The sequence below is a fragment of the Molothrus aeneus genome, chromosome 5 (genome assembly GCF_037042795.1).
Source record: "Molothrus aeneus isolate 106 chromosome 5, BPBGC_Maene_1.0, whole genome shotgun sequence".
Lineage (NCBI taxonomy): Eukaryota > Metazoa > Chordata > Aves > Passeriformes > Icteridae > Molothrus > Molothrus aeneus.
The window spans coordinates 40,822,692-40,845,650 of NC_089650.1; the positions used below are offsets into that span (position 1 = coordinate 40,822,692).

The following is a 22,959-nucleotide window of genomic DNA, read 5'->3' on the forward strand; positions in this document are numbered from 1 at the left end:
GAATATATCACCACTGGGAAGAGGAAGAGTTGACACAATATTCATGGGGAGAAAAGAAGTCTTGTAGTGCATGGCACTGTCCAGATAGGACTGAATTGTACTCCTTTAAGATCAGCATAAAAAAGTAACCAGACTTTTTATGGAGCTAGATATTTGACACAGTTATAGGCATCATTCAAAGCAAGCAAAGAAACTGCTTTTAAAATAGTTTGAAACGTTCAAGAGAAATAGGGGTGTCAGTATAATAATACATAAGACTACATCAAGTAAATATGTGGCTATGTCTGTTACTGATGAAATAATATGCTAAGCCCTCCTCCCTCAATTAGGTAACTGCTCAGATAAGAGATGGGTAATAATATGAATTATCATAATAATGTCCTCAGACATCTCAAATTAGGGGCTCTTTGACTTTAATTTCTTTGTGCCTCAGTATAAAATGTGGACAATAATGGACAATAATACTCCTGTTGTGAAGGCTATTGTGAAGATAAATATATTAATACTTGAGAAGCCCTTAGGAAATACAGCAATGAGTGTCACAAAAAAAGTCCACAAGGAAATGAATGATTTCATCTTCATATCAAGGTTCCAATCATGTGCAGTAAGTGAGGCCTGGGGCCACAGGCTGCACAGAAAAGGTAAACCAAAATATCGAATAGCTTCTCATTAAGTGAACACCATTCATCCAGTGCAGCAAGTGAGAGAAGTCCTGTGGAAAAATGGAATGTGAATAGATAATTAAAGATTGTATCACAATGCATGGACAAAATAGGGGTGAAAAGTTTATACTGGTGACTTAATTCTGACATCTCCTAATTCCTGAATGCATGATTCTGCAGCTTCAGTGGTGTTGTCACATTTTTAACACCATTTTTTAGACGTCACTGTATTTGTCTTGCTTAAATTATCATCTGCTCATTTCTGATATTAGGCTTGTTTGTGTGATGTTTTTCTTTCTCTAATCCCTTGTATTTAGAACACATTGTCCAGATATGAAAATCTTTGCAGCCTGACCTTGAGGAACAGTAAGAGTTTGTGTAATTTAGATTAGTACAGTAATTGTTTGGCCCAGATGCCAGAAACATCCCCAAGGGTATTTAACATTCATTCACAGGATGTAGCTGTTGCTTTTCAACTTAAGGTCAGGATGAAAGCACAACACAGAGCCAAAAAACCATGCTGCAGTTCTTGTCTGGGAGGTGGCACTTGCAGGTGGCTGGGACACCACCAAGCAGCTGCCTTCAGAAATGTCACCCAGCACAGTCTGGGGAGTCTGGGCAGCTTTCTCCAACACAGTCTGCAAAAACTGGGCCAAATCAAGATCATAAAAATGTACACTCGCACTCCTGACATGGAACAACAATCTTCTTGGTTTCCTCTAACTCTAGCTGTCTGATAAAGCAGATCACTTAATCATGTCTTTTCTGCCACCTATTTCTTAACAGATTGTGTGTTATACATGGGATCAGTGCTGCTGTCGAGAGCTGTTTCTCCACTTTGGACACACAGTTCCAAAGTGGAATGAAATTTCATTATAGATCAAATGCGTGCTGCACGTTGTATATAGTCAAGTCCAAAAACCACCTGAGCGAAACTAAAAGTAAAGAGCCATCCAAGGAGGATTATAGGATTATATCCTTAAATCCATAGTGAGATACATTAGAAAGTGATGTACACTGTTTTCTCATTTTCATCTACAAGCAATAGAATGGATTACCTAGCCACAAATTTCCATCATTTCATTCCTTGTGTGGTACGTGATGCGGGAAACAACATCACAGCAAAGCTCAGTGAGACCTGATGGAGAGTGAAATCAAAGCTGGGTTTATATGAAAGAAAGAGCTTTAATGTCTCTCCTGAAAGATGAAATAAAATCAAAGACAAAATGACCATTACCAGCCAGAACAACTACAGTGCAGTCTTCTGACTTACTGTATCACTAAATTAATGCTGGCAGGGGTGCAAGCCATGAATTCACTGAGAAGTGCAGTGCTCCAGAGGCTTCTAGAATTGTTAAAAAAGAGATGGCAACAGAGTTGGCCAGGACAGAGTAAAAGCTTCTTGAAGGTCATGGCCAAATTTGGCTGGCCACAGCAGAAAAGTAGCCCTGCCAAGGTTGGACCACTGAAACCTCCCCAGGAGTGGGGCACCACCACCAGCAACTGGCTTTGGCCTGTGCCTCCTCCTGTGCCTCTGGTACACCACACAGTGCTGCTGGATGGAGGGAGACCATTGCAGAGGATTAAGCCAATTTCAAATCTTTCTCTCTGCTGATGTGCTACCATGCACAGCAGGACTATCCTGCTACCACCATGATCTTAATCCAGAGACAGGGAACTGTTTGCAGATGTCTGCTATGAGCTGGAGGTGGCCAGGCTTGAAGCTGCAGCCATGAGTGCTGGGGCTGGGCTTTTTCTCCCTTATGGCCCCCATAAGTGCTTCAAACCACTCCCAGCTTTGGGCTGCCTTAGGACACACTGCCTTCCCCAGAGCCAGTCCTGAAAGCTGCTCTTTAATTCAGCTATTTTCATCCAGGGAGAAATGGATTCCATGCCTGCTGTGACTGATTTCAGAGGCTCTGACAGCTCCACCTTGCATTGGTTGCTAATGGACGGTCCCCTCCATGCCTGTGGCTGCCCTCTCTGCTAATGAAGCGGGAGATGAAAGCACATGGCACCATTACACACTACCTGAGGCTGTGTCATTCTGGCATTAGAGGTATCAAGACAAGTTCAGCATTGCTGGCTACTGCAGCAATCAAAAAGTGTTGGGGAAAGTGAGGTGAAAACTACAGCTCTTTCCCAATTTGAGCAGCATCACCTTTGTCTCTGCTTGTACCATTTCAACAAGAGGGATGACGTGCTGATATGGCTACAGCACCCATTGGCTCAGGCAGGGCTCTAAGGAATCTGAATGAAAAATTATATTGCAAATACTATCTGGGTACTAGGAAGAGATAAAGATGAGGTTAATTATTTGGGGACCAGCCGAGGCATAGTACAGTCCAAAGCCAGCTGCAGGACACTACTGAGACTTTGTGAGACTCATGTTGATTTCATTGTTTTGCTGCTCCAGTGGGATATACAGAAATTACACTCTTATGTAGTACTGGTGCCCAATCTATCTGTCAAACCTGGTGTTATTCTGGGGAATCTCCTTTCCCTAAAAATCATTACATGACAGAGAAGCAAACATGGTCAGATTCCAGAAGGAGGAATGTTTTTAGCTTCTGACCTGTAGGAAACTAGAAACCTGGTTGACTGAAGGCCACACTTACACAACACCTATGACCCACAGGGACATGATGCCAAACACAGTATAGCTGAGTAATTAAATGATAGTTGAAACTCAGAAAACCATCACAACCTATAATTTCAAATCACTAAAAGCGCTAGGGAATACTTCCCCTCCTCTATACATATGGAAACAAATTATTTCTTGATGGGCTCAGTAAAGTCTGGATTCTAACAGATGTAAAATATCTAATGCATTTGGTATCTCAAGACACTCAGTGATTAAATATGTCTGTTTTGTTATACAAATAAAAGCAGAAGCTTTATAGCATGTTAGAAGAAGTCAAAGGCAATAAAAATAATTGTCTTTTTGTTAATGTTTTATATTACAGGCTTCAAACTTTTTGAGGAAGTATAAACATATGCCATTCAATCAGCTTTGCAGAAATAACTCAGCTAGACTAACAATCTCAAGCATATTCTTGTTTCTTTTCCCCTCTAAGGTTTGATTAAGAGCAACCAAGCTGTTCTAGCTCCCTCTTCTTCCTTGAACTCAGTATTATTGATAGGTGGATCTATATGCTCTGTACAACCTGTCTGTAAGTCTTGTATGTTCAATATGCCACGTAGCTAAAGGTAAGATATGGATGGGCATAAAACTTGTTGCCAAGGCAGTGCTCTGTCTAATGATGGCAAACTGAGGTTTATCTGTCTCTTTTTAATTCATTGCTTGCATTTAAAAATTGCAAGCAATTCTACCACTTAGAAAGCAGCTGAACTTGTTCAGCCTCACCTCAGAATTTTTATTTTCACATAAAAACCTGTGTAACGCTCATAACGGAGCAGATTTCTACAGTCAAATAATACATTCCAGAGCATTGCTGTGGAGAGCTGAAATTATCTGAATGTCACCATTACTGTTATACCAACATAAATCACTCCAATATACTCTTAAGCAATGCAACATTTCTTACACATACACCCAGCAATAACAAGGCCTATAACACACTGATTACAGCAGAATCTATGAAAAGGCTCTCCTTGCTATTAAAGATAAAAATATTCCTGTGGAATATTTGCAAATAATTCCCAGATTTTCTTGTTCCTATGAGTGCATGTTTTTCTGTGAATTTGGCTGGATATGTTGGTTTCCAGGGGCAGTATGTGAAAATGCTGGGTCTACTTTTAGACAACTGCTTTGTTATTTCAGGCAAACACCTGCACTGGGAAAGAAGGGCCTGAGTGTCACATGTATGGCATGTACCCGTTGTCAGGGTAAAAGGGAATGACTGTGACAAATGAGAAGCTTTTCCAGTTAATTCATTTTGTGTGTAGTCATCTCAGAGCCATGAGGCTCCAGCTGGGACTGGTGCCTGATTACACTAGAAGCTGTACCAAGTCAGCTTCCTTCACTGAGCACCTTGGGGGCTCAAGCAGACAATCACACAAATAGTGAAAGAAAAGAACTACAGTTGTTCCTCTTCTGCAAATGAGGAACTAAGTGACAGAGCTAAAAAAAGGGCTCAGCCCTCAGCCAGTATAAATTGGCACAAGAGGATTCAGGTCATCACAAATACACCAAGTTACAGCAGCTAAAGAAAACACTGGAGTTGGATTTATAATGCCTGAGATAAATATAATGCATCCGAGCAAGATTTAACCATCTGCAATCAGTATAAAAGATGAAATGTACTTAAAAATACTGTGCTTTACATGTCTTGTTTAATAAAATCCAGAGCATAAAATGATGGTGCCAGATATCAAACTAGACAAGCACAGAATGGTAACACTGCAAGAAACACCAGACAGCTCGTTAAAATGGTAAGGTATATAATGTGCAATAAGGGACAAAATACACCCAACTTTTCTCAGCAGAAAATGATTTTGCTTATAATTTTCTTAGTCCCAAAGTAACTGAATGACTTGAAGAAATAAACTGTAATTTATAGTGGGGTCTGGCAGGCGGGCAAAAGAATATTTCAGGGATTTTTAGAAGGATTTCATATATCCTTCTGGATCTTGAAAATATTTCAACAGAAGCTTCTGGGTTTTAATTACACATATCAATGCTTTTTGCCCCTCATCACCATTTTACGTAAACATTACCTACACTTTCATTAAACTCTAAAGTTTTTTCCTTTAAAATAAAACCATTGGATTGCCAAAGCATTATTTCATTCTCTGATCTGTAAATATAATACATTTCCATTGTTTTTACCCTATCCTCAGTAAACAACAAAGTGAAGGAAGCTCCATGCACTGGTTACTCAGAGCCTTACTTCTCTGCCAGGAGACAGGCAGGGACATTTCACTCTGTAGGACACTCCATTTCTATGTGCTTGTTCCTGAGCTGGCCATTTCTGGGACCACACTAACTAGTCCCTCTTAGCACACAATAACTCACTCCCTTGTTACCAGTCACAGAGAGATGAGACAGGAAAATTAAGAGAAAACAGATGCCTGATGGATGAAAGTGGAGCTCAGGAGAGCTAGTGCTCTATGTTCAAAATTGAAAGGAAAGAGACTTGATATCATTCAAAGCAGTGACACTCAGGGAAAAAAAACCCAGCACTTTGGGAGTGAGGAATTCAATGAAGCTATAAATCCATAAGTAGCAGCTGTAGAGGCAGTTCAAGAAAAGAAATCTAGTATAGGAAAGAAAGATTCACATCTGACCCACTACAAAGAAATGCCACGGTGCCAATAATGGCATGAGAAACATTATACTTCTTTTTGTAAATGGTATTTAGGAATATACTCAGGTATGTCACTTGAATTTCATTATAAGTACAAAGTGAAGCTTTAGGTCAAAACTGTCCTTTCCACTCCTTTAATTCACTTTTATTTTCAGGATTATTTTTGAATGGTTTACATCAGTACTGATAAGGAACACTTCCACAATCCATAGATAGATGAGGATGTAGAAAGGACACAAGAAGAGGGGGAAGTCTTTACTGTGTGAGAGACTGCAGGAAGGAAAATCCATTACTTGCTACAGAAAGGTTTCTCCCAAAGTCACCCCACTTGAACTTGTCCCTTCTCCTTCAGAGATCTGCAGGCCATGGAGGATACACTACAACAGAGCCAGCCCTCACAGCAGGATTCTTGGGCAAACATTGCACAATTAGCTGAGTACAAGTGTGTCTTCAAAATGGTTACCCATTTCTGTAATGCTGTTTGACAGGCGTGTCTAAAATCTGCTAGGAAGAGCAATATACTCTGAGTGGAGTGAAACACTCCACATAATTCTGACAAAAGTAGTCCAGGGGGTATGGCTCCTTCCTGTAAAACCTGCCTCAGAAATGGAGCTGGATCTGTCATCAGTTTTATTAAGGGCAAAGTTCCCTCTACCCTGACTCATCTGAAAAACCTGTCACTGGTCACCTGCCCTTATTGCTAAGTTCATATGTGAGAGATGACCTTATCAGTCTCTGTCAGTATCTGAAAGGAAGGTGTCAAAAGGATAGAGCTGGGCTCTTTTTGGTGGTTCCAAGCAATAGGACAAGAGGCAATGGGCAGAAACTGATGCACAGGGAATTCTACCTGAAAATGAGGAAGAAATTCTTACTGTGCAGGTGACCATGCTCTGGAACAGATTGCCCACAGAGGTTGTGGAGTCTCCCTCACCAGAGATATTCAAGAACTGTCTGGACCAAACTCTGTGCAATGTACTCTAGGATGACTCTGCTTGAGCAGGGAGGTTGGACCAGATGACCCACTCTGGTCCCTTCCAATCTGGCCCATTCTGTGATTCCATGTGATTTAATACTTTGCTCTCTCAACACAGGATTATTGCAGTAGCAATGCTAAAACTACTCTTTAAATAAAATATGCCAGCATATTTTCACAGTCCAAATAAATAACTTCAAGTAAACAAATAACTCCACCATACAAATATCACTTAGAAATGCAATTAAAAAGAGCCTCTTGCTTTGTGTTATAAAAATATGAAAGAGTACTCAGGACAAGCTGTTTCACATAAGATTTTTCTCTATATTCAGCAACTCCAAGATCAAAATACTGGGATTTCATTTTTCAAATCCAAAAGGATGGTTTAATAGTTATTTTATATGAAGACAGCTCTGTTTTTCTAGCCTGCATGCAATATCAAATTCAGTATAGCTTGATACATTTTCATTCATACTTTCATTACAGCTCTATAAAGTACAATAATTTATTATGCATTCTCTTGAATTTTTTTGAAACATCAAACAAAATGTAAAATTCAAAGGTAGAGAAAGCAAAGCAACCGAAATCTTACAAGAAAAGCAGTATTATGAGAAAAACAGTATTTCCTTTCTTATCCTCCCAGTTCTAAACATGAACAACAGTGAGCACTTAACAGTAGTGGACATTGGAAAACAAAACTCAACTACAGGACTCTATGCACCTTGCAAGTTCTAGTAGAGCAGTGATAAAATCTGAGTGCCATCACTGTCACCTCTATGATAATTACTCAAGTAATAGATAGCTTTTTTAAGAGAACTGAGTGTCTCAGAAATGCTCTCTGCTGGCAGAATTTATAATATATTGGAGAGGATGGATCCATTGGTTCTTCTCATGTTCTTTGCTGACTTTCAGTTCAGCAGCCTAACATATCTAGAACTAAGAGCAGTCATGGGCCTTCCATACTCCTCTTCCTTACCTCAGCCCAAATGACATAATTTATCACTGAACTTTGGGTGAATTATTCACACAGGGCTCAAACCACATGCAGAAGCAAAGGGGAGAGCACAGCATCACATGAAGAAGGTTTTGGCCACATAATTGTGACACAGACTGCTTTCCTAGCAGGTAGATTCAAAGGAGCAGACATCAGGCAGATTACAATGAATCATCTCCCCAGTTAAGCTTTCAGGCAGAAGTCATTACACTACAAGGACCTGTCATCAAGCAAAAAAAAAAAAATTCACGTAGAAGTGGAAAGCTGAATCTTAATAGCAAATACTAATTTTCATCTACTAAAGTATTTTAGTGTGTGTATACCTAATATTGTAAATGCTTGAAATTTGGAAGTATTTCTTTCTTGTTTGTCTGAATATATCTCATCTTCCTAAGAGAAGATTTGAATTTACAAAACAACCAGCTTCTGTTTCTTTTCCTGATGTAATTTTTGCAGGAAACACTTTCTAATTTGGAAATTCATGCAGTTCTTATCTAGTACTCTAAGAAAAGAAATCAGCAATATTTTCACAATCAAAGGCCAGAGGTCTTTTTTGTGAAATTACTGAGAATGACGTTATAAAATGCTATTACTCGTAGTGATTGCAAACTTAATATTTATTTACCTTTTTGTAGCCTTAGCTAAACACCATTTGCTCTAGAAGAAATAGAGTGACTAGGCAGCCTCAACAGCCTGAGTGGAACATTAGGAGAGTGTACCTGCATGACAATAAGAAGGTCAAACACCAAGATGAAAGAAGCCAAGAAGGCTCTTGAGACCTCATCACTTGGCAGAAATCCACGATTCAGCTTGTCCCAGCTGATCCAGTCAGTAGTGATGACAAGCACAACTACAGAGGTCAGAGTAAACAGAACCGTCCTGGAAGGAAGAAGAAAAAATAGTTCAGAGAGAATACGATAGTAATGAAGATGCATCATTCTATTTTATCTGTCTTCTAATGGTCAACTAGTATTTTATCAGCACTTTCCCACTGATGAAAACAGACTAAAAAAAATTAAGTGTGCAAACAAATCTTTTAATTTAAGAAAGAAAGCAGTCAGCTGTATGCTTAGTGAAAATAAATTTAGTATCTAGTACTAAGCATGTTGCAAAATTAGCTGGAGTATATTGCTCTGGTTCTTCATTCTGTACTTTTCACTAAAGACAAAAACCAGTTAAGTAAAGTAAGAAAGAAGTAAAATGTACCAAGGTCTGCATGATGTAGGCCAAATTCAAATCAACTAATTGAGAAAACATTGTCTAAGGCACCAAAGACATTAGAACCTTTGAAAATCTTTTCTAAGCTGTAGGAGCTGTGAGACACTAACTGTGAAGTCTAACTTTTATACAGAAACATGTCTCCATTAAAAAAAAAAAATCAATGCATTAAATTAATTGTTTTCAAATTCTGGAGATTGTAGAAAGATTTTGCTTTGTGTGTTATAAAATGTCCTTCATAAAAGTTTTCAACTATTTTATGACTTTTCTGAGAAGTCAGTGAAGAGTGAATCACAAAAGTATTAAGGCCTCTGTATAAATGCTACAAGAATTCCAGAAGACACACCTGACTAATTCACATAATTTTGAAACACAGTATTTAAAAAATATATTTCTAAGCTATCCCTGCAAAATACCTCTGCATCATTTCCAGCATCACTTTGGTAATACCTTACAGAGTTGGCAGCAGTGACTGATTGAATTTCTGGTTCCGTGGAAGCTGGAAAATTTAGCTGGTAATTTAAGGGTGAGCAAGGCTTCTTCCAGTAGCCATAGCTGTCAGCAAATCTGTGCTATAATAGTGGCATATCAAAATCTGAATGCATGCTCATGGCTAAATAATTGTGGCAGGATTTTTTTTCTACAGCAATAATATCTCATTTTCTTCAGCTACTGAGAGTTGTAAAATAAAGTGAAGAATATTTCCCATGACATTTCCAAACAAGACCAATACTCAGCAGAGGGAAAAAAAATTGTACTAGCAGTCACAGGCTACGAGTCTGTATGCCTTTCTTTTTATACAGCAGCCTTGTCTGTATCTGTGAGGAAGGGAAACCAAATATGCATGTAGGCAATAGTATAATACATTTAGACTCATAGACATAATTCTTCTGTGACATGATGGGCTGCACTTCCTCAATGTAATGAGACACAAAATTACTTGATTGCTACCACCTTTACCTTGGAATTTCTATTTTTGTTCTTAATAAATTAACTCAGTTACATGCAACACTATGGTTGACACCCTAACAATTTTCCTCAAAAGAATTATGAGCACCTAGGCAAGAAAAAAACAATAAATGAGGCATATTAGATGCAATTAGACCTGAACAATAGTCAAGCCCACTTATCCCAAAACATTTGCTTACCTACCATCTCAACTGTCCATACCTGAACCTGACTGACTTTTCTACAAGCTCCACTTTGGTACATACACAGAACAGTTTACTTTGGAAGGACAGTTCTCTTTTGCATATAGTCTCTTGAGACTCACAAAGGTTTTTTTTCCTACTTATGTCACCTTCATATCTGAAATTCTCATGGTTAATGTTCTTACTTTACCTGAAACATTCTCCAGAAAGAAAGCAATCCTCAGCACTTGTCTGCTGACCAAGGCAGACTCCCCCAGCCACTAGGCACCCTGATTTTCCTTGACCTCTTTCTGTGGAACCACCTCTCCTGGGGCAGAGGAAGTTTAAAACCATAATTCAAATCTGAGTATTTTGCTATAGGAAGCATATACCCAGAAGTTATGCTCAAGACTATTCTGCCTCAGTCCTCTTGAATTATTTATTTGCATTTTGGAGCAAGAGTTCAAAGCATGGAAGATCAGACTTTGGCATGTAGGCAAGCAAAGGCAGGCTTATTTTTATTCATGCTTTGTTGGCATGCATGCAAAGACCTATGTGTGTGCTCAAGTCCTGATTTCCTTGAGGAAATGCAGATGCACTTAGAAAATGGCTTTGTTATTCATTCTGAAATGTCAAATAGGGAGGGAAGGGAGCAGAAAACAGGCCGCTAATAGAATAAGAAAATGCGAGACCAACAAAGAAGGTTAGAAATAGACTTTCAAAATGGTTTCATTAAACAGCATAATTAGTACTCAGTTGTATTTTTGACCTATGATACTGGAACACAGCAAGATATTCAATACGTGCTTTTGGAGTTATTAGAAACTGAGTTTTTTTGGGTTAGAGTTCAGTACGTTTCTTGTGAAAGTACAGTGTCCTGGAGATTAAGAAAAAAAGTTGAGGATTTCATTTAACTTGACATAACTTGTATTGGATAAACCAGTGTGAGCTGCCCTGCTACACCTAGCCCGGTATAGTTTGCCCTTTATTCTGCAAAGCACATTATTGAGAAAGAGCTACACCATCAAACTATTCCCCATATTGCTGGCAGGACCTCTTCTCATTACAGAAGGAGAAAGGCTACAAGGTGAAGGGCAAGAGAGGACTGACTCTTCTCTGTACCAGGCATTGAGAAATGCAATTTCTGTCTCTAGTTCACAAAAGAAATACACTTTTATATTTCACTTCTAATTCTAACTTGCTGTATTGAATTATTATGTGCCCTGGACACCTATGCAGCTGCAATAACACACATTTTACAACCTACTGCATACTCCTTAAGAGTGCAAATAAACACGGTCTAGACCAATAGCATACTGAATAGTTAAAATTATTAGGTAGGTCCACAAAAGTCACTACTGTGCTTATCACTGCCAGCGATTATTCAAAATCCCCAGTGCTACTGGGGAGGGATAAAAACGGAGAGGCTGAAAGAGAACTTTTACTGCCAGAAACCTCTCAAAAAATAGGCAATTTCTTAGACTGCATCTTTATAATAATCTTTAATTACCAGGACTGAGTTTGGTCATGAATTTGTCAAACCAAATCACTCATGGTAAACTGAATCCATGCTACAGGCCCATTTGTCAACAGAAGACTAATCTGGTTCTCAAAAACTTGGCAAGGTCCAAAACAGATGAATCTTCCCTTCTGCCCCTTTCCACAACACTTTCTTGCACTATAAGCTTTGACCAAACTGACCAATTTTATGCCTATCATCCAGCATATTATACATTATGAGAGGTTGTGAACCGCATGGACCAGAAGCCTGAGCAGGTTTTAGTCACTGGTGGTGGTTCCCTCATGACAGACAGGATCACAACTAAAACCTTGTAGAGAGGAAGCATAATGAGCTGCTGTTATCTTAAATCCTGGATGTTTGGAGACACTCTCTTCTGCTGTTTAGCATGTCCTACCTCTCTCATCAGGAACTGCTAAGCAGAGCCCATGAGGCCGCAACTCGTTCTCTTGCAGCCCCAAGGCAGCACCACAAAGCCATTCCAAACCTACACCAGAGGTATCTTAGACTCCATCCAGCCACACCCTCAAGAATCAGTCTGCTATTTGTCTGTATTGAGTGAAGACCTGAACAACCCAGAATTTGTCCCTGGAAAGATAAAAGACAAGCTAATAAATGTATACATTTACAAAACATCACAAGAAGTGTTTCTAATAGGAGTCTCATGATTCTTCATGTCTAAATCAGCAGGGAAAAGTATATAAAAAATGGATTCTGGTCTGTGATAGAACTTCATTTCTCAAACTGTAACATAGAGAAAATGAAGTTTTTCATTCACAGGTTAAACACAATTCTCTGCACAACACTACCTTCCCTTTACTTGTGACTTTGAGCTGCTCATTTTTGGAGATATTTAGAAGTTTCTTCTCTTACATGACCCTCTGCTAAATCTTTTGTGATGCTACAGCTTTGATGATCAGACAGTAAGAGTTCTGTTAAGAACTGAAGAGATTGAAGAGATGAAAGACAAACTTTAGTTATTTTCTGCATTTTCATTTTGTCTTTTTCAAGAGGCAAAAACACTATCTTGCCTTTTTACTACACCTTTTCCAGAAAAAAAAACCCACCTGTGCTTAGTCAAAAGTAGCTCTCAGATTTGTATGACTCAGCATCCTGAGAACTTTTCATCTTAATTTCGCACACAATTGTCATTAAGCTGGGTCATTTGTAAATCACGAAACATTGTTAACAAGAATTCCAAGTATTGCTTAATACAATGCTTATTTGGGATGGAACACATTAGACAGGACCAAGAAACTGGTCAGTCACACTCCTTAGGGCTGCTTTTTGTGGGGGTGGGTGTTTGCCATTACAGCTGTCCCACCCACATCACACAGCCAGTTCCTGGCATGTCTCTGCACTTCCCTGGGGTTTCCCCAACTCAGAAACCACCCCCCATATGTCACAATCCCTCACTTGCTGTGGAATGCACCTGCGCTGGCTCTGATTGCCTTGGCAACTTCTCATGAATGCTACCCAAATAGTAGCAAATATCCTGTGAAAACAGATACAGAAAAGGAACAACAAATTTTACTGCTCTTTATATTTAAAAAGGCTTTCCAGTCCTCAGGAAAGAAAGTTAATCCATTGAGTCAAATACTCTACATAATTTTTAATCTCAGAATCAGCACTGGCCAAATACACAGTCACACAGTATACAATAACTATAAAGAACAATGCTACTGCAGATGTTCATATACAAATGCCAACACTTTTTATTTCACTCATTTTAATTAAGAAGGGCTCTCTTATTTAATCTGTCAAAAATAGCAACTCTAAGCCCATTCAAAATAAAATATTTAGTCTGCCTGTTGCTTGGTGTCAGAACCACTTCTGCAATTAAGCAAATATAAGGGACAGATGCTCTAGTGGTGGAAAGCATCTGTGTTCCCTGGAGCAGCATCACTTCAATCCTCCAGCTGGCCCCTGTTCTTCTGCCCCTACAGGACAGTTCTCTGAAAGAAGAGAGAGCAGGGCCTCGAGATTTCTGTGTTAATAGCAGCTACTGCCATGCCACAGAGTGCCACAGTTGGTGCTGAGGATCCCATTTTCTCAGTGTTTGGGTAGTGTGGACTGACCTGAGCACACATCCATAACTTTAGCACATCAGGTGAGATCCCAGTGTCCACTTCAGATGTATCCAGGAGAAATCCCGCTTGTGCACCCCAGAGCAATTCATACCATTAACCAAAGGGCAGATGGAGAGGTAACAGGCAGGTCCACCCCAGAAATGTGCTACTGAAGTGAATTGGTAGTACATACAGACCCTAGAAATCTAGGAATATCTAGTGAGTTAATTACATTGGACCTCTTTTGTTAAAATAAGATGGCTGATCCTAATGGAGACAAGTACATGGCAGAGATATGGAGCAATACTATTGTCAGATTTCAGAGCACCACACTCCCCATGGCATACTCTGCAGGCATGAATAAGTGGGAGAAATTACATTAATGCAGATTACCATCAATGAGACTTAATTATCTGAAGTTAAATATCAATTAGAAGAAAATGGTTTATAATTCAAACGTTGAATCACATTATTTTTTAAAGTCCTTGTCACCACAAAAGTGTATGCCTGACTTCTGTCCTGTTGAAAGTAATGTATAAGTAATTCAGCATTTGCCAGTAACTACCAGCTCTGAAATACCTGTCTGAAACTCCCTATGCTGTATATGGCTCATAACTTCTTATCAATAGCAAACACTGCACATTTTGAGAACCACAGGTTCCCAGTTAAGTCTTCTAAACAATGCCTCTTGTCATTCTGACTGGTGAGCTGAAGAAATTGGACACCACAGAGTATAAAGTATGCTCTGAGGTGGCAACATTGGAATTGGTTTTCTGCTTTTTTATATATTCACTTACACTATGGGTTTTCTTGATGAGAAAGATATAGGAGAAGCAAGGCTTGGGCCCTGATGGGATTGACTTTGTATGTCTTTTCCAGCCAGAGTGTCCCTAGAACCTGAGGCTCTTTTAATCTCTCATCCCTAACCTTAAGTATAACCCTAATCCTAACCCTAACACCAGCTTCAGCTCTAAACCTAACAAAATCCTATGGGTTTTCCAGATCAGAAAAAAGGAGGCCCAGCAATACTGGGGCCTTGCAGGGATCATGTAGGTATGCCTTTTCCAGCTCCAGTGCTCCTGGAGCTCTAGGCTCTTTGACTCTCTCAACCCTAACCTTAAGCTGAACACTAAACCCTAACCCCAAGCCCAGTTTAAGCCCTAACGGTAAGCAGATCCTATGGGTTTTCCAGATGAGAAAATTGGAGGAGCAGCAAGGCTGGGGCCTTGCTGGGATCACCTTGTCTTGCCTTTTCCAGCCCCAGATGTTCCTGTAGCTAACCGAATCCCAACAACCTTTCCTACAAACCTTGCTTTACATCTATTTTTTGACTGTAACAGTTTTGGTTTTATTAGAGTGTATCAATATGATTCCAGAGCTATTTGGGATTTTTGCACAAAGATTTGTATAAAGCCTGAAATTACATTTATGTTAATATACAAAGGAAACATTTTGCTATGTTTCATGTAATAAAATTAATAAGATTAGGTAATGTAATCACATGGTGCAATATCAGAATTCTAGAGAGCATCATTTTTTTATTACAGGTAGAAGCATCTTTGAGTTTCTTTTTGCCACACCATTAATTTACTAAAATGAAAGTGTTATCTATTTCAAACAGCAGCTCATTTAAATTAAACTCATCACCATAAGCTTTACATTTCAAATGCTATTTCCTATCTGTGACACAAAAAAAGCAAAAACAGTTTATGAAAGTTCGGGGTCTTACTTGTAAAGAACATTTTCAATCACTATCATATGCAAGGTAGTATAAAACTCACATGAATCATATCCAAGGAATTCTACTTCATGTTCAAATTCCAAAGTTTGAAGTTAATCATTTAACTCCAGCAGAAAGCATTTGGAAAAAAAACTGAACCAAAACAGAAAACCAAACACAATTCTATATAAGGTAGAGAGAAGCCATTTTTCTGTTTTACTTTCAGATGGATACATCACTTATTTCATCAATGGAACGGGGAGTGGAAGACAGCTGCTCAAAAAATAACAGAAAAAAGCTTTTTAAAAAATATTTTCAGAGCAACAATATGCCTTAGGATAGACCTGCCTGGCAATTATTCAGCAAAAATTGTGTATATTCAGACAAGTGCAGCTGATCAATATGCAAAATTTACCTGTGAAAGGGGTGATTTCTGTAATATGAGGGAAGCTATGTCAGAACCAGGCACAATTCCTGCACCTCATTGTGGTTGAGGAGCTAGGGCAGCATCTCAGTTACACAGGATGATACAAACAGTGCAGAGGCCATTACCTGTTCTGTGTAAGTCAGAACAGCTATTTGAATATTAGTGTTAATGAGACCAGCTGGATGCAATAACAAGAAGATTTTCAATGCTACAAGGTACAATTTGTTCAGATTCTCTAGCTGGAGCTGGTCTGCTTAGTACACATGAGTCAGCATTAGTCATGATATGACATTAGTCATGAGTCAACAATTCTCAGGACACAGATTTCCTACACCCATGTGTCTTAGTGCTCAGTTATTCCCAGTCCCTGGTTAGAGTAAGGTAAAGGCTGTTTATCATAATGGCAAGACATGAGATATATGCCAAAACATACAAAACAGGGACTTTGGCTTTCATGTTTCCAGCATCCTCAGCAATTGCTAGAAACTCATTATGAGAACAAAATGTTATTGGCCTCCATTTCTCAGTTACCATGAAATACTCAGTAAAGTCTGAAATTCATTACAATGTAGAACAGGAAAAACTTTTGAAACAGAAAATATATATGTTTTAACATTTAGAAGGAAAACCCATTTCAAGTGCATTTAGATGGTAATTGAAATGCTATTCTAAAAGCCTAAAATTAAGTTTTCAGACCTAGAGCAGGAGCTAGAAGTATGTCTCAACATCTCCTTGATTTTCCTGAATTGAGACACATTATTAAATTCTAATTTTAGAAATAAGAAAGGGTGTAAGTGTGGATTTAACACCACATTTTCAATCCTGTCTATGATCTGCATTATTTGGATTTCTAGATGATTGATTTAAGACAAACGGATTGATTTTCAGAAGACACAATTGAAAACATCTAAGTAAGAAAAGTGGTAAAAATTCTTAATTACTAAAGCGAGTCTTTCATGACTTATTTATTACTTCTCAGTTGCTGAATTTATTAGCATTGCTTCTGTTCACACTTAATTTAATCATTAATGGAACTTCAAACCTGATCAGTGTTTTACTATATAAACAACACTCTGAATGTTTCCTTCAGGATATTTTAGACTCATATTTCTTTTCTGCAATTAAGTTATTCCATTTTTTTCCGAAAGCACAGTGAGGTCTGCTACATTTTTTCTAGAGCCAAGCAAAAAACTGATCATTATATTTTTAAAAAGACATTATTTTTACATATGGGTTAGTTTAGTGCAATTAGAACATTTTGTAAGGAATTCAGAATCAGCCAGAAACCTAACCATTGAGGTTTTGGTTTTTTTTCAGAAGTCTACATGTGAAATAACATATCTAATCTCTCGTGACAGTCAACAGAGATGTAGTGTGAGATTTGGTTGCCTAAACCAAATTTAGTTTGGTGTGATTTGGGCTGCTGTGGAGTACTTAGGTTGGTCTTCAAACTCAGCAACAGAAGGTCTCCTCTGAGCCCTGTGCCCTGTCCACCAGGCCTATGCACTATCTCAGTACACTAAAGCATTTCAAATTGTAGCCAATGCCTATGTCTAGGGACCTGAATCCCACCTTTATTCAAATGATGGAGTTTGGAAAATTATGCAGGTGACTATGGGTAAGTTTCTACTTGTGGCAAGCTGAATGATTATCTTCTGCATTGGCCAGAGCTTCACTGGCTGTAGCAGGAGCTGGCATGTTGATAGCCATGATCAACACATAAACATCAGACACCTGAACCCAGAGCTGGAACTCAAAACTGAATTCAGTTCTTGATGTTTTAATTTCTTTAAATGAAAAGCCTTTGAATTTTTGAATTGAAAAACAAATGTATTTTATGTAGGAATTAACAACACTCATGTTTAAATAAAATAATGGAAAATTTGTATTTAGAACCAGTCACATGAAAGCAGTCACTGAAAAGTTGGGGTTTACCTGCTTTTTAAAACATATTTTAGAAAACTGAAATGATTTCACATATAATTTTGATGTGGCAGTCATAAAATTATCCTCACAAGTTTTTGGAAAAGAAAACAAGAACAGACCCCACAAAATTTTCCATAGTATGTGTGATTATAAAAATATCACTCTATGGTTCTAAGAGTTACAAAGCATAAAGGATAAAAATGGAAATTACTTCATCTAAGCAGAACATATGGAACATGTTGTCCTTGCCCAGATACTGTCATGTTGTTACTCTTAGAAAACATTTATGATAAGTGGGTAGGAGAACTGTACAGTATACACTTGCATAGTCAAGGCTTCTCAGACAACATATTACAACCAAAACTGAAATTTAAAATGCAGTTCAAATTTAGAATAAATTAAACATAACAGTTTAATAGCTTTCTATGTTCTAGACTAGATTACCTGTATAATCTATCTATACAGTACTTTTATGGAACAAGAAATTTCTCAGTATTTTAGGCTTCATACACCATCATATCTATGGGATATAGGTTCTCATTCATGAAGATGTTGATGAATGAGTAACTGTATCCCATAGAAATGATGGTGTATGAAGCCTAAACTAATAGGATACATCATAGATATATCTGTGCAAACCCTACCACAGTTATATATAATTGCAATTGTTTTGAACTGCTCTTCAGGTTTTTTTCCCCCAAAGCATTTTAAATAAATATAGGGTCTTTCATCCAGCAACTTAATTATATTTTGATTAAATATATTTCCAAAACAACCGCAACATAAAAAATCAAACAAAAAACCAAACAAAACTTTAATCTTGCTTCCTGAACAACACTTATTTATGTCAAAAATCTTTCAAATAATATCAATTTTACCTCAGTGAGAAAAGGGCATTAGTAGACAGCAAGCTGAGTGCATGCCAGGCATGTCTGCTGGCAATAAAGAAGTTCCAGCAGTGTCCAGGGCTGCAATAACAGAGGCACAACCAGTAGATCAAGGGACATTACTTTGTTCATATCCAGAATATCACATCCAGTTTTTGGCCAACATTACATAAAAAGCAGCAATAAACTAAAGTGGTGTTTCTTAAAGTGGAGCATTTTAAAGCTTTACTGGTTAGGGGCTGAAGCACTTGTGCCATGAAGAGAGCCTGGGGGATGGAACTAACAGCTGCCCCCCACCAAATGCCTCTGGGGAGGTGAGCAAGAGTATGGAGCCAACCTCTTCCAAGAAAGTGAATGACAGGATGAAAAGAGAATTTATACTAACTCAAAAGTTCTCTAGAAAAATAAAAGTTCATGTACCTTATTTTTCTCAAGTTGAGCCAGTTCCAGTATAAGGCTGACAGGTCTTTGTAAGAAAAAAAGAAAACCTGCATGCAAATTACTGTGATTTTGACTTCCTGGAAAGTTAACCTTTCTAATAGTAGAACAGGACTAGAAATAAGATTGAACAAAAAGAAGTTCAATAAAATAATAATAATAAAAAGACTCACCAAAACACATCCTGACAGTCAGTGCTGTTCTAATAATTATATTCTCAGCTCTGTGACAATGTGAATATTGTCACTTTTTTAGTGTAAGATAAACATTAGAAATTTCCAAGAAGAAGGTGCATAAGGGAGCTTGGGAATTATTATGGCTAAATTCACTAAGATGCCCAGATACATACTGGATAAACTTTGAGTTTTCCAGAAAATAGTTATCCCCCTCAAACAGAAACTTTTCAGTATTTCAGAAAAAGTCCCGTGTTCTATCCTGAGACTAATCTGCACTCTTTGCCAAATTGTTCCAGTAAACAGAAACCAGATAAATCCTGGGAGGAACGAACAGCAATATTCAGGGAACTCAGCAAAGATGCAGTAAAACCCAGGCTAAAGCTTGTCCCACACCAGCCCTGCAAAGAGAAGTGCAGGGTCTCAGATCAGCAATCATCCATGTGGATTGGATCATCATGCCACTGGCTACTCTGAGGAGACAGGGGTCTCACTACTTCTGATCAGAAATTCCTTCCCATAGATGAGAAACATTTATCAATGAAAGTTTAATCAATAATGATGCTTATTTTAATTTTTTGGTTTTCTTAAAATACAGCAATCAAAAGCTTTACTGCAGGATTTCCAAAAAAGTGTAAACAAAGATCCCTTTCCTCCATAAATAATTTGTCATCCTTTATCCTCCAGCCTTGGTCTCTTCAACTTCTAACATCCTAACAAGTAATACTTAGCATTAAAGATGCTCAGAATTTGCCATCTCAGTCACATAATTCTATGTTGAAACAAAAACCCATTTGCTTTTAGGTGACATTCCCTCCTTGCAGTCAGTACTCATTCAATTTTAGACCCATTTCTTCCTCCTTACCTGTCCACTTGACCTTAGTTCTGAATGGATTTCCATGTGGTTTGTAACTTGTAATAGAGCCTCTTTGGCCCTAAGATTTGATAGTTTTTTGTTGAGCTGGGACTAATGCAAAGGACTAAAGACACCTCAGCAGGATTTAAGGCAGGGTAGTAGTACTGGACTGCTGAATGACACTGCAGAGCTCAGGCAGTAGGGATTGACAGGGACTGCTAATAGCCATCAGTTTTCATTTTTTTCCTGGGGTATAATCAGAGGCATTTGTTTCTTCTCCCACAGTTTTCTCTCATGGATCTCCTTTAGGGTTATAACCATCTTTTAGAAAGACTTAGAGAGTAATTGATTAATCACACCTCTTATACCTATCCAACAAGGTAATTCTTTCACCAGACCCAGGCTACAAGCTGGGGACAGGCCTTTTATCTTGCCCAAGGAATAGACAAGCTGTCTGGGCAAGGGACCACATCTAGGTGAGGTTAGGTATCCACCCAGTTTATCTCCAGAGACCTGAATAGAACATCAGATTTTGCTTTGCTTGCATGACTATACTGTGCTCAAAATAGTTTATCTGTGGCTAAAGAGACCCTTAGTTTGACAGAGATTGTGCTGACCAAATTTTTTAAAAAATATATTCCATGTTTAATATTCTCTTAAACACTTTTACTCCTCACTGATTGTGACCCCTCTAGTTTTACAGCTCTATGATCCTTTTTTTCCTGGTAAATACTTCAACACGTGTGTTTGACAAGCATAAATGCCTACAAGCTGCCACCCCAATATGTATATGATTGCTCAATCAATCTCCAGAAAGCACCTACAGTGAGAAGCTAGAGGAATACTTTTGGAAGGGCTATATTTTGCAGCATCTCACTTTCTCTTTAAACAGGGAACCTTTGTCTTGTTGATGAGACTTTGAAACAAATCAGAATTTGGAATAAATGGGCTTCTTTGATCAACCACTGGAAAGATTAGAATCAGCCACATTTTTAGACTTTTGTATTGCAAGTAACTGCATCCATTTCACAAAGGTTCTAAGAGGGAAGACAGCTTTGGGGACTAGATAGAGCATCTCAGAAACCTTCGTTTAGTCATTTGGATTAACTTGGTTATTATCATCTTCAGTTTTCTCCTAGGTCATCCAGTCATTGTACAGAGTTGATATTAAATTAATTTGACCAGTTCTTCAATGAGATTTTTGGTTTTATGTTCTTCTTGGGAGCCCTGAAAATAACTATCATCTCTACCTAAGAGGTCGTGAAAGATGAATGTGACTTACAATCATCCCTGGGCCTTTCCATCCATTACTGGTAATCTATCACAGACATTTCTGAGTTGATAACCCCATCAATGCCTACTAAAAAAAAAATCTATTTCATCTGAAGCAGAGGCCACCTTCACTAAGTTAAAGCAGGTTTTCAGTACACAGGAAGAGTATTCTGATATTTATTTGGGGAGGAATAGACTTTACATTCTGGATTTTTTTTTAGTTTGAAAAGTGTTCATAAATGCTATAACCAATGATTGTTTATATAGGCATTTCATTCTGCATTTAAAGGTGGCTTCAGATATGGGTTATACAGGACTGGGGTGACAACCAGTTGCAATTACAAACAGTAATTGCAGAATGCCACAACGTCTTCTCTGAAGCTACCTGCCTGCTAAGCAAGATGCCCTTAACTTAATTCAGAATATAGTCCACAAGATCTTGAGAATATCCTGCTAGAACAAATTTTAACAATGCTTCTAGACACTAATGCTGTTACCAATTTCTCTGTCAATCAACTTAAACTTTCCTTGAATTTGCATAAATCTAAATGCTGGGAAAACACATATTTAATTCTATTTAGATTTCTGTAATTACATTTGCATGAAATTTGTTTAAAGGATGGGATATGTGTAATGAATGACACTAGCAAAGCTCTATTGCTTTACTTGAATGGGAATAAGTGAATATATGAAGGGTTCTGGTTACAAGGCATAATTCAAAGAGAGTGTATAGATCACCTCTCTCTAAAGGAAAAAACAAACAAACAAACAAACAAACAAAAAACTACCAACAAACCAAAAAATAAGTTTTCATAATTCAGTTTGAAGAATTAAGACTACCCAGCTGGACTGACCATGTGGAAAAGTGTCCTCAAAACTCTTTCAGAAAGATGATAACAGAATAGCTCACAAAGCCAAAAAGTTTGGAACAAACCAGTATTTTAAAACCTGTGAAAGCTGATTAAAATCTTAGCTCCTGCTTAACATACTATGCTAGTGGTGTGTGTGCCTGCTGTGTTGACACCTTGGACCTTGCCATCGATTTCATTCCAAATAGATCTGACCTAGGTGCTCTTTAGAAAGGAATTGTTTAAAAACACCTCCAACAGCTTTCTACTTACATTATTACACTTTGCAGTGATTTTTTAAAGCCCATTCTTTTTGCAACCCAAGGCCTGCTAGTGATTGTTTAGTTTCCTTTCACTTATATTGAAAAACTTAATATTAGGTAGCAAATTAAAATGCTTCTTTAATTTTGGATTTTTTCAGAACATAGTCACACCTGCTGCCAATTAGAGGGTTATTAATGCTCATTCGGTCTGTTCATATTGCAAAGAAAATGATAAAACTGAGCCCTAATTGCCAGTGTCCTAATGAGCACAGCTGTGTCAAAAGGCCAAAAGGTTCCTGAAATAATCCAAAGCC

At 38.1% G+C, this 22,959-nt stretch overlaps 1 protein-coding gene across 3 annotated transcripts in view; it reads right to left on the minus strand.

Annotated features, from left to right (window-relative positions):
- TMEM117 (transmembrane protein 117) overlaps window positions 1-22,959 on the minus strand; it is a 180,624-nt gene that overhangs the window by 26,941 nt on the left and 130,724 nt on the right. For all 3 annotated transcript variants that reach the window (XM_066549909.1, XM_066549908.1, XM_066549906.1), the window contains exon 6: window positions 8,619-8,778. In XM_066549909.1, coding sequence (XP_066406006.1) covers window positions 8,619-8,778 — 160 coding nt within the window. The remainder of the gene's footprint in view (window positions 1-8,618; window positions 8,779-22,959) is intronic.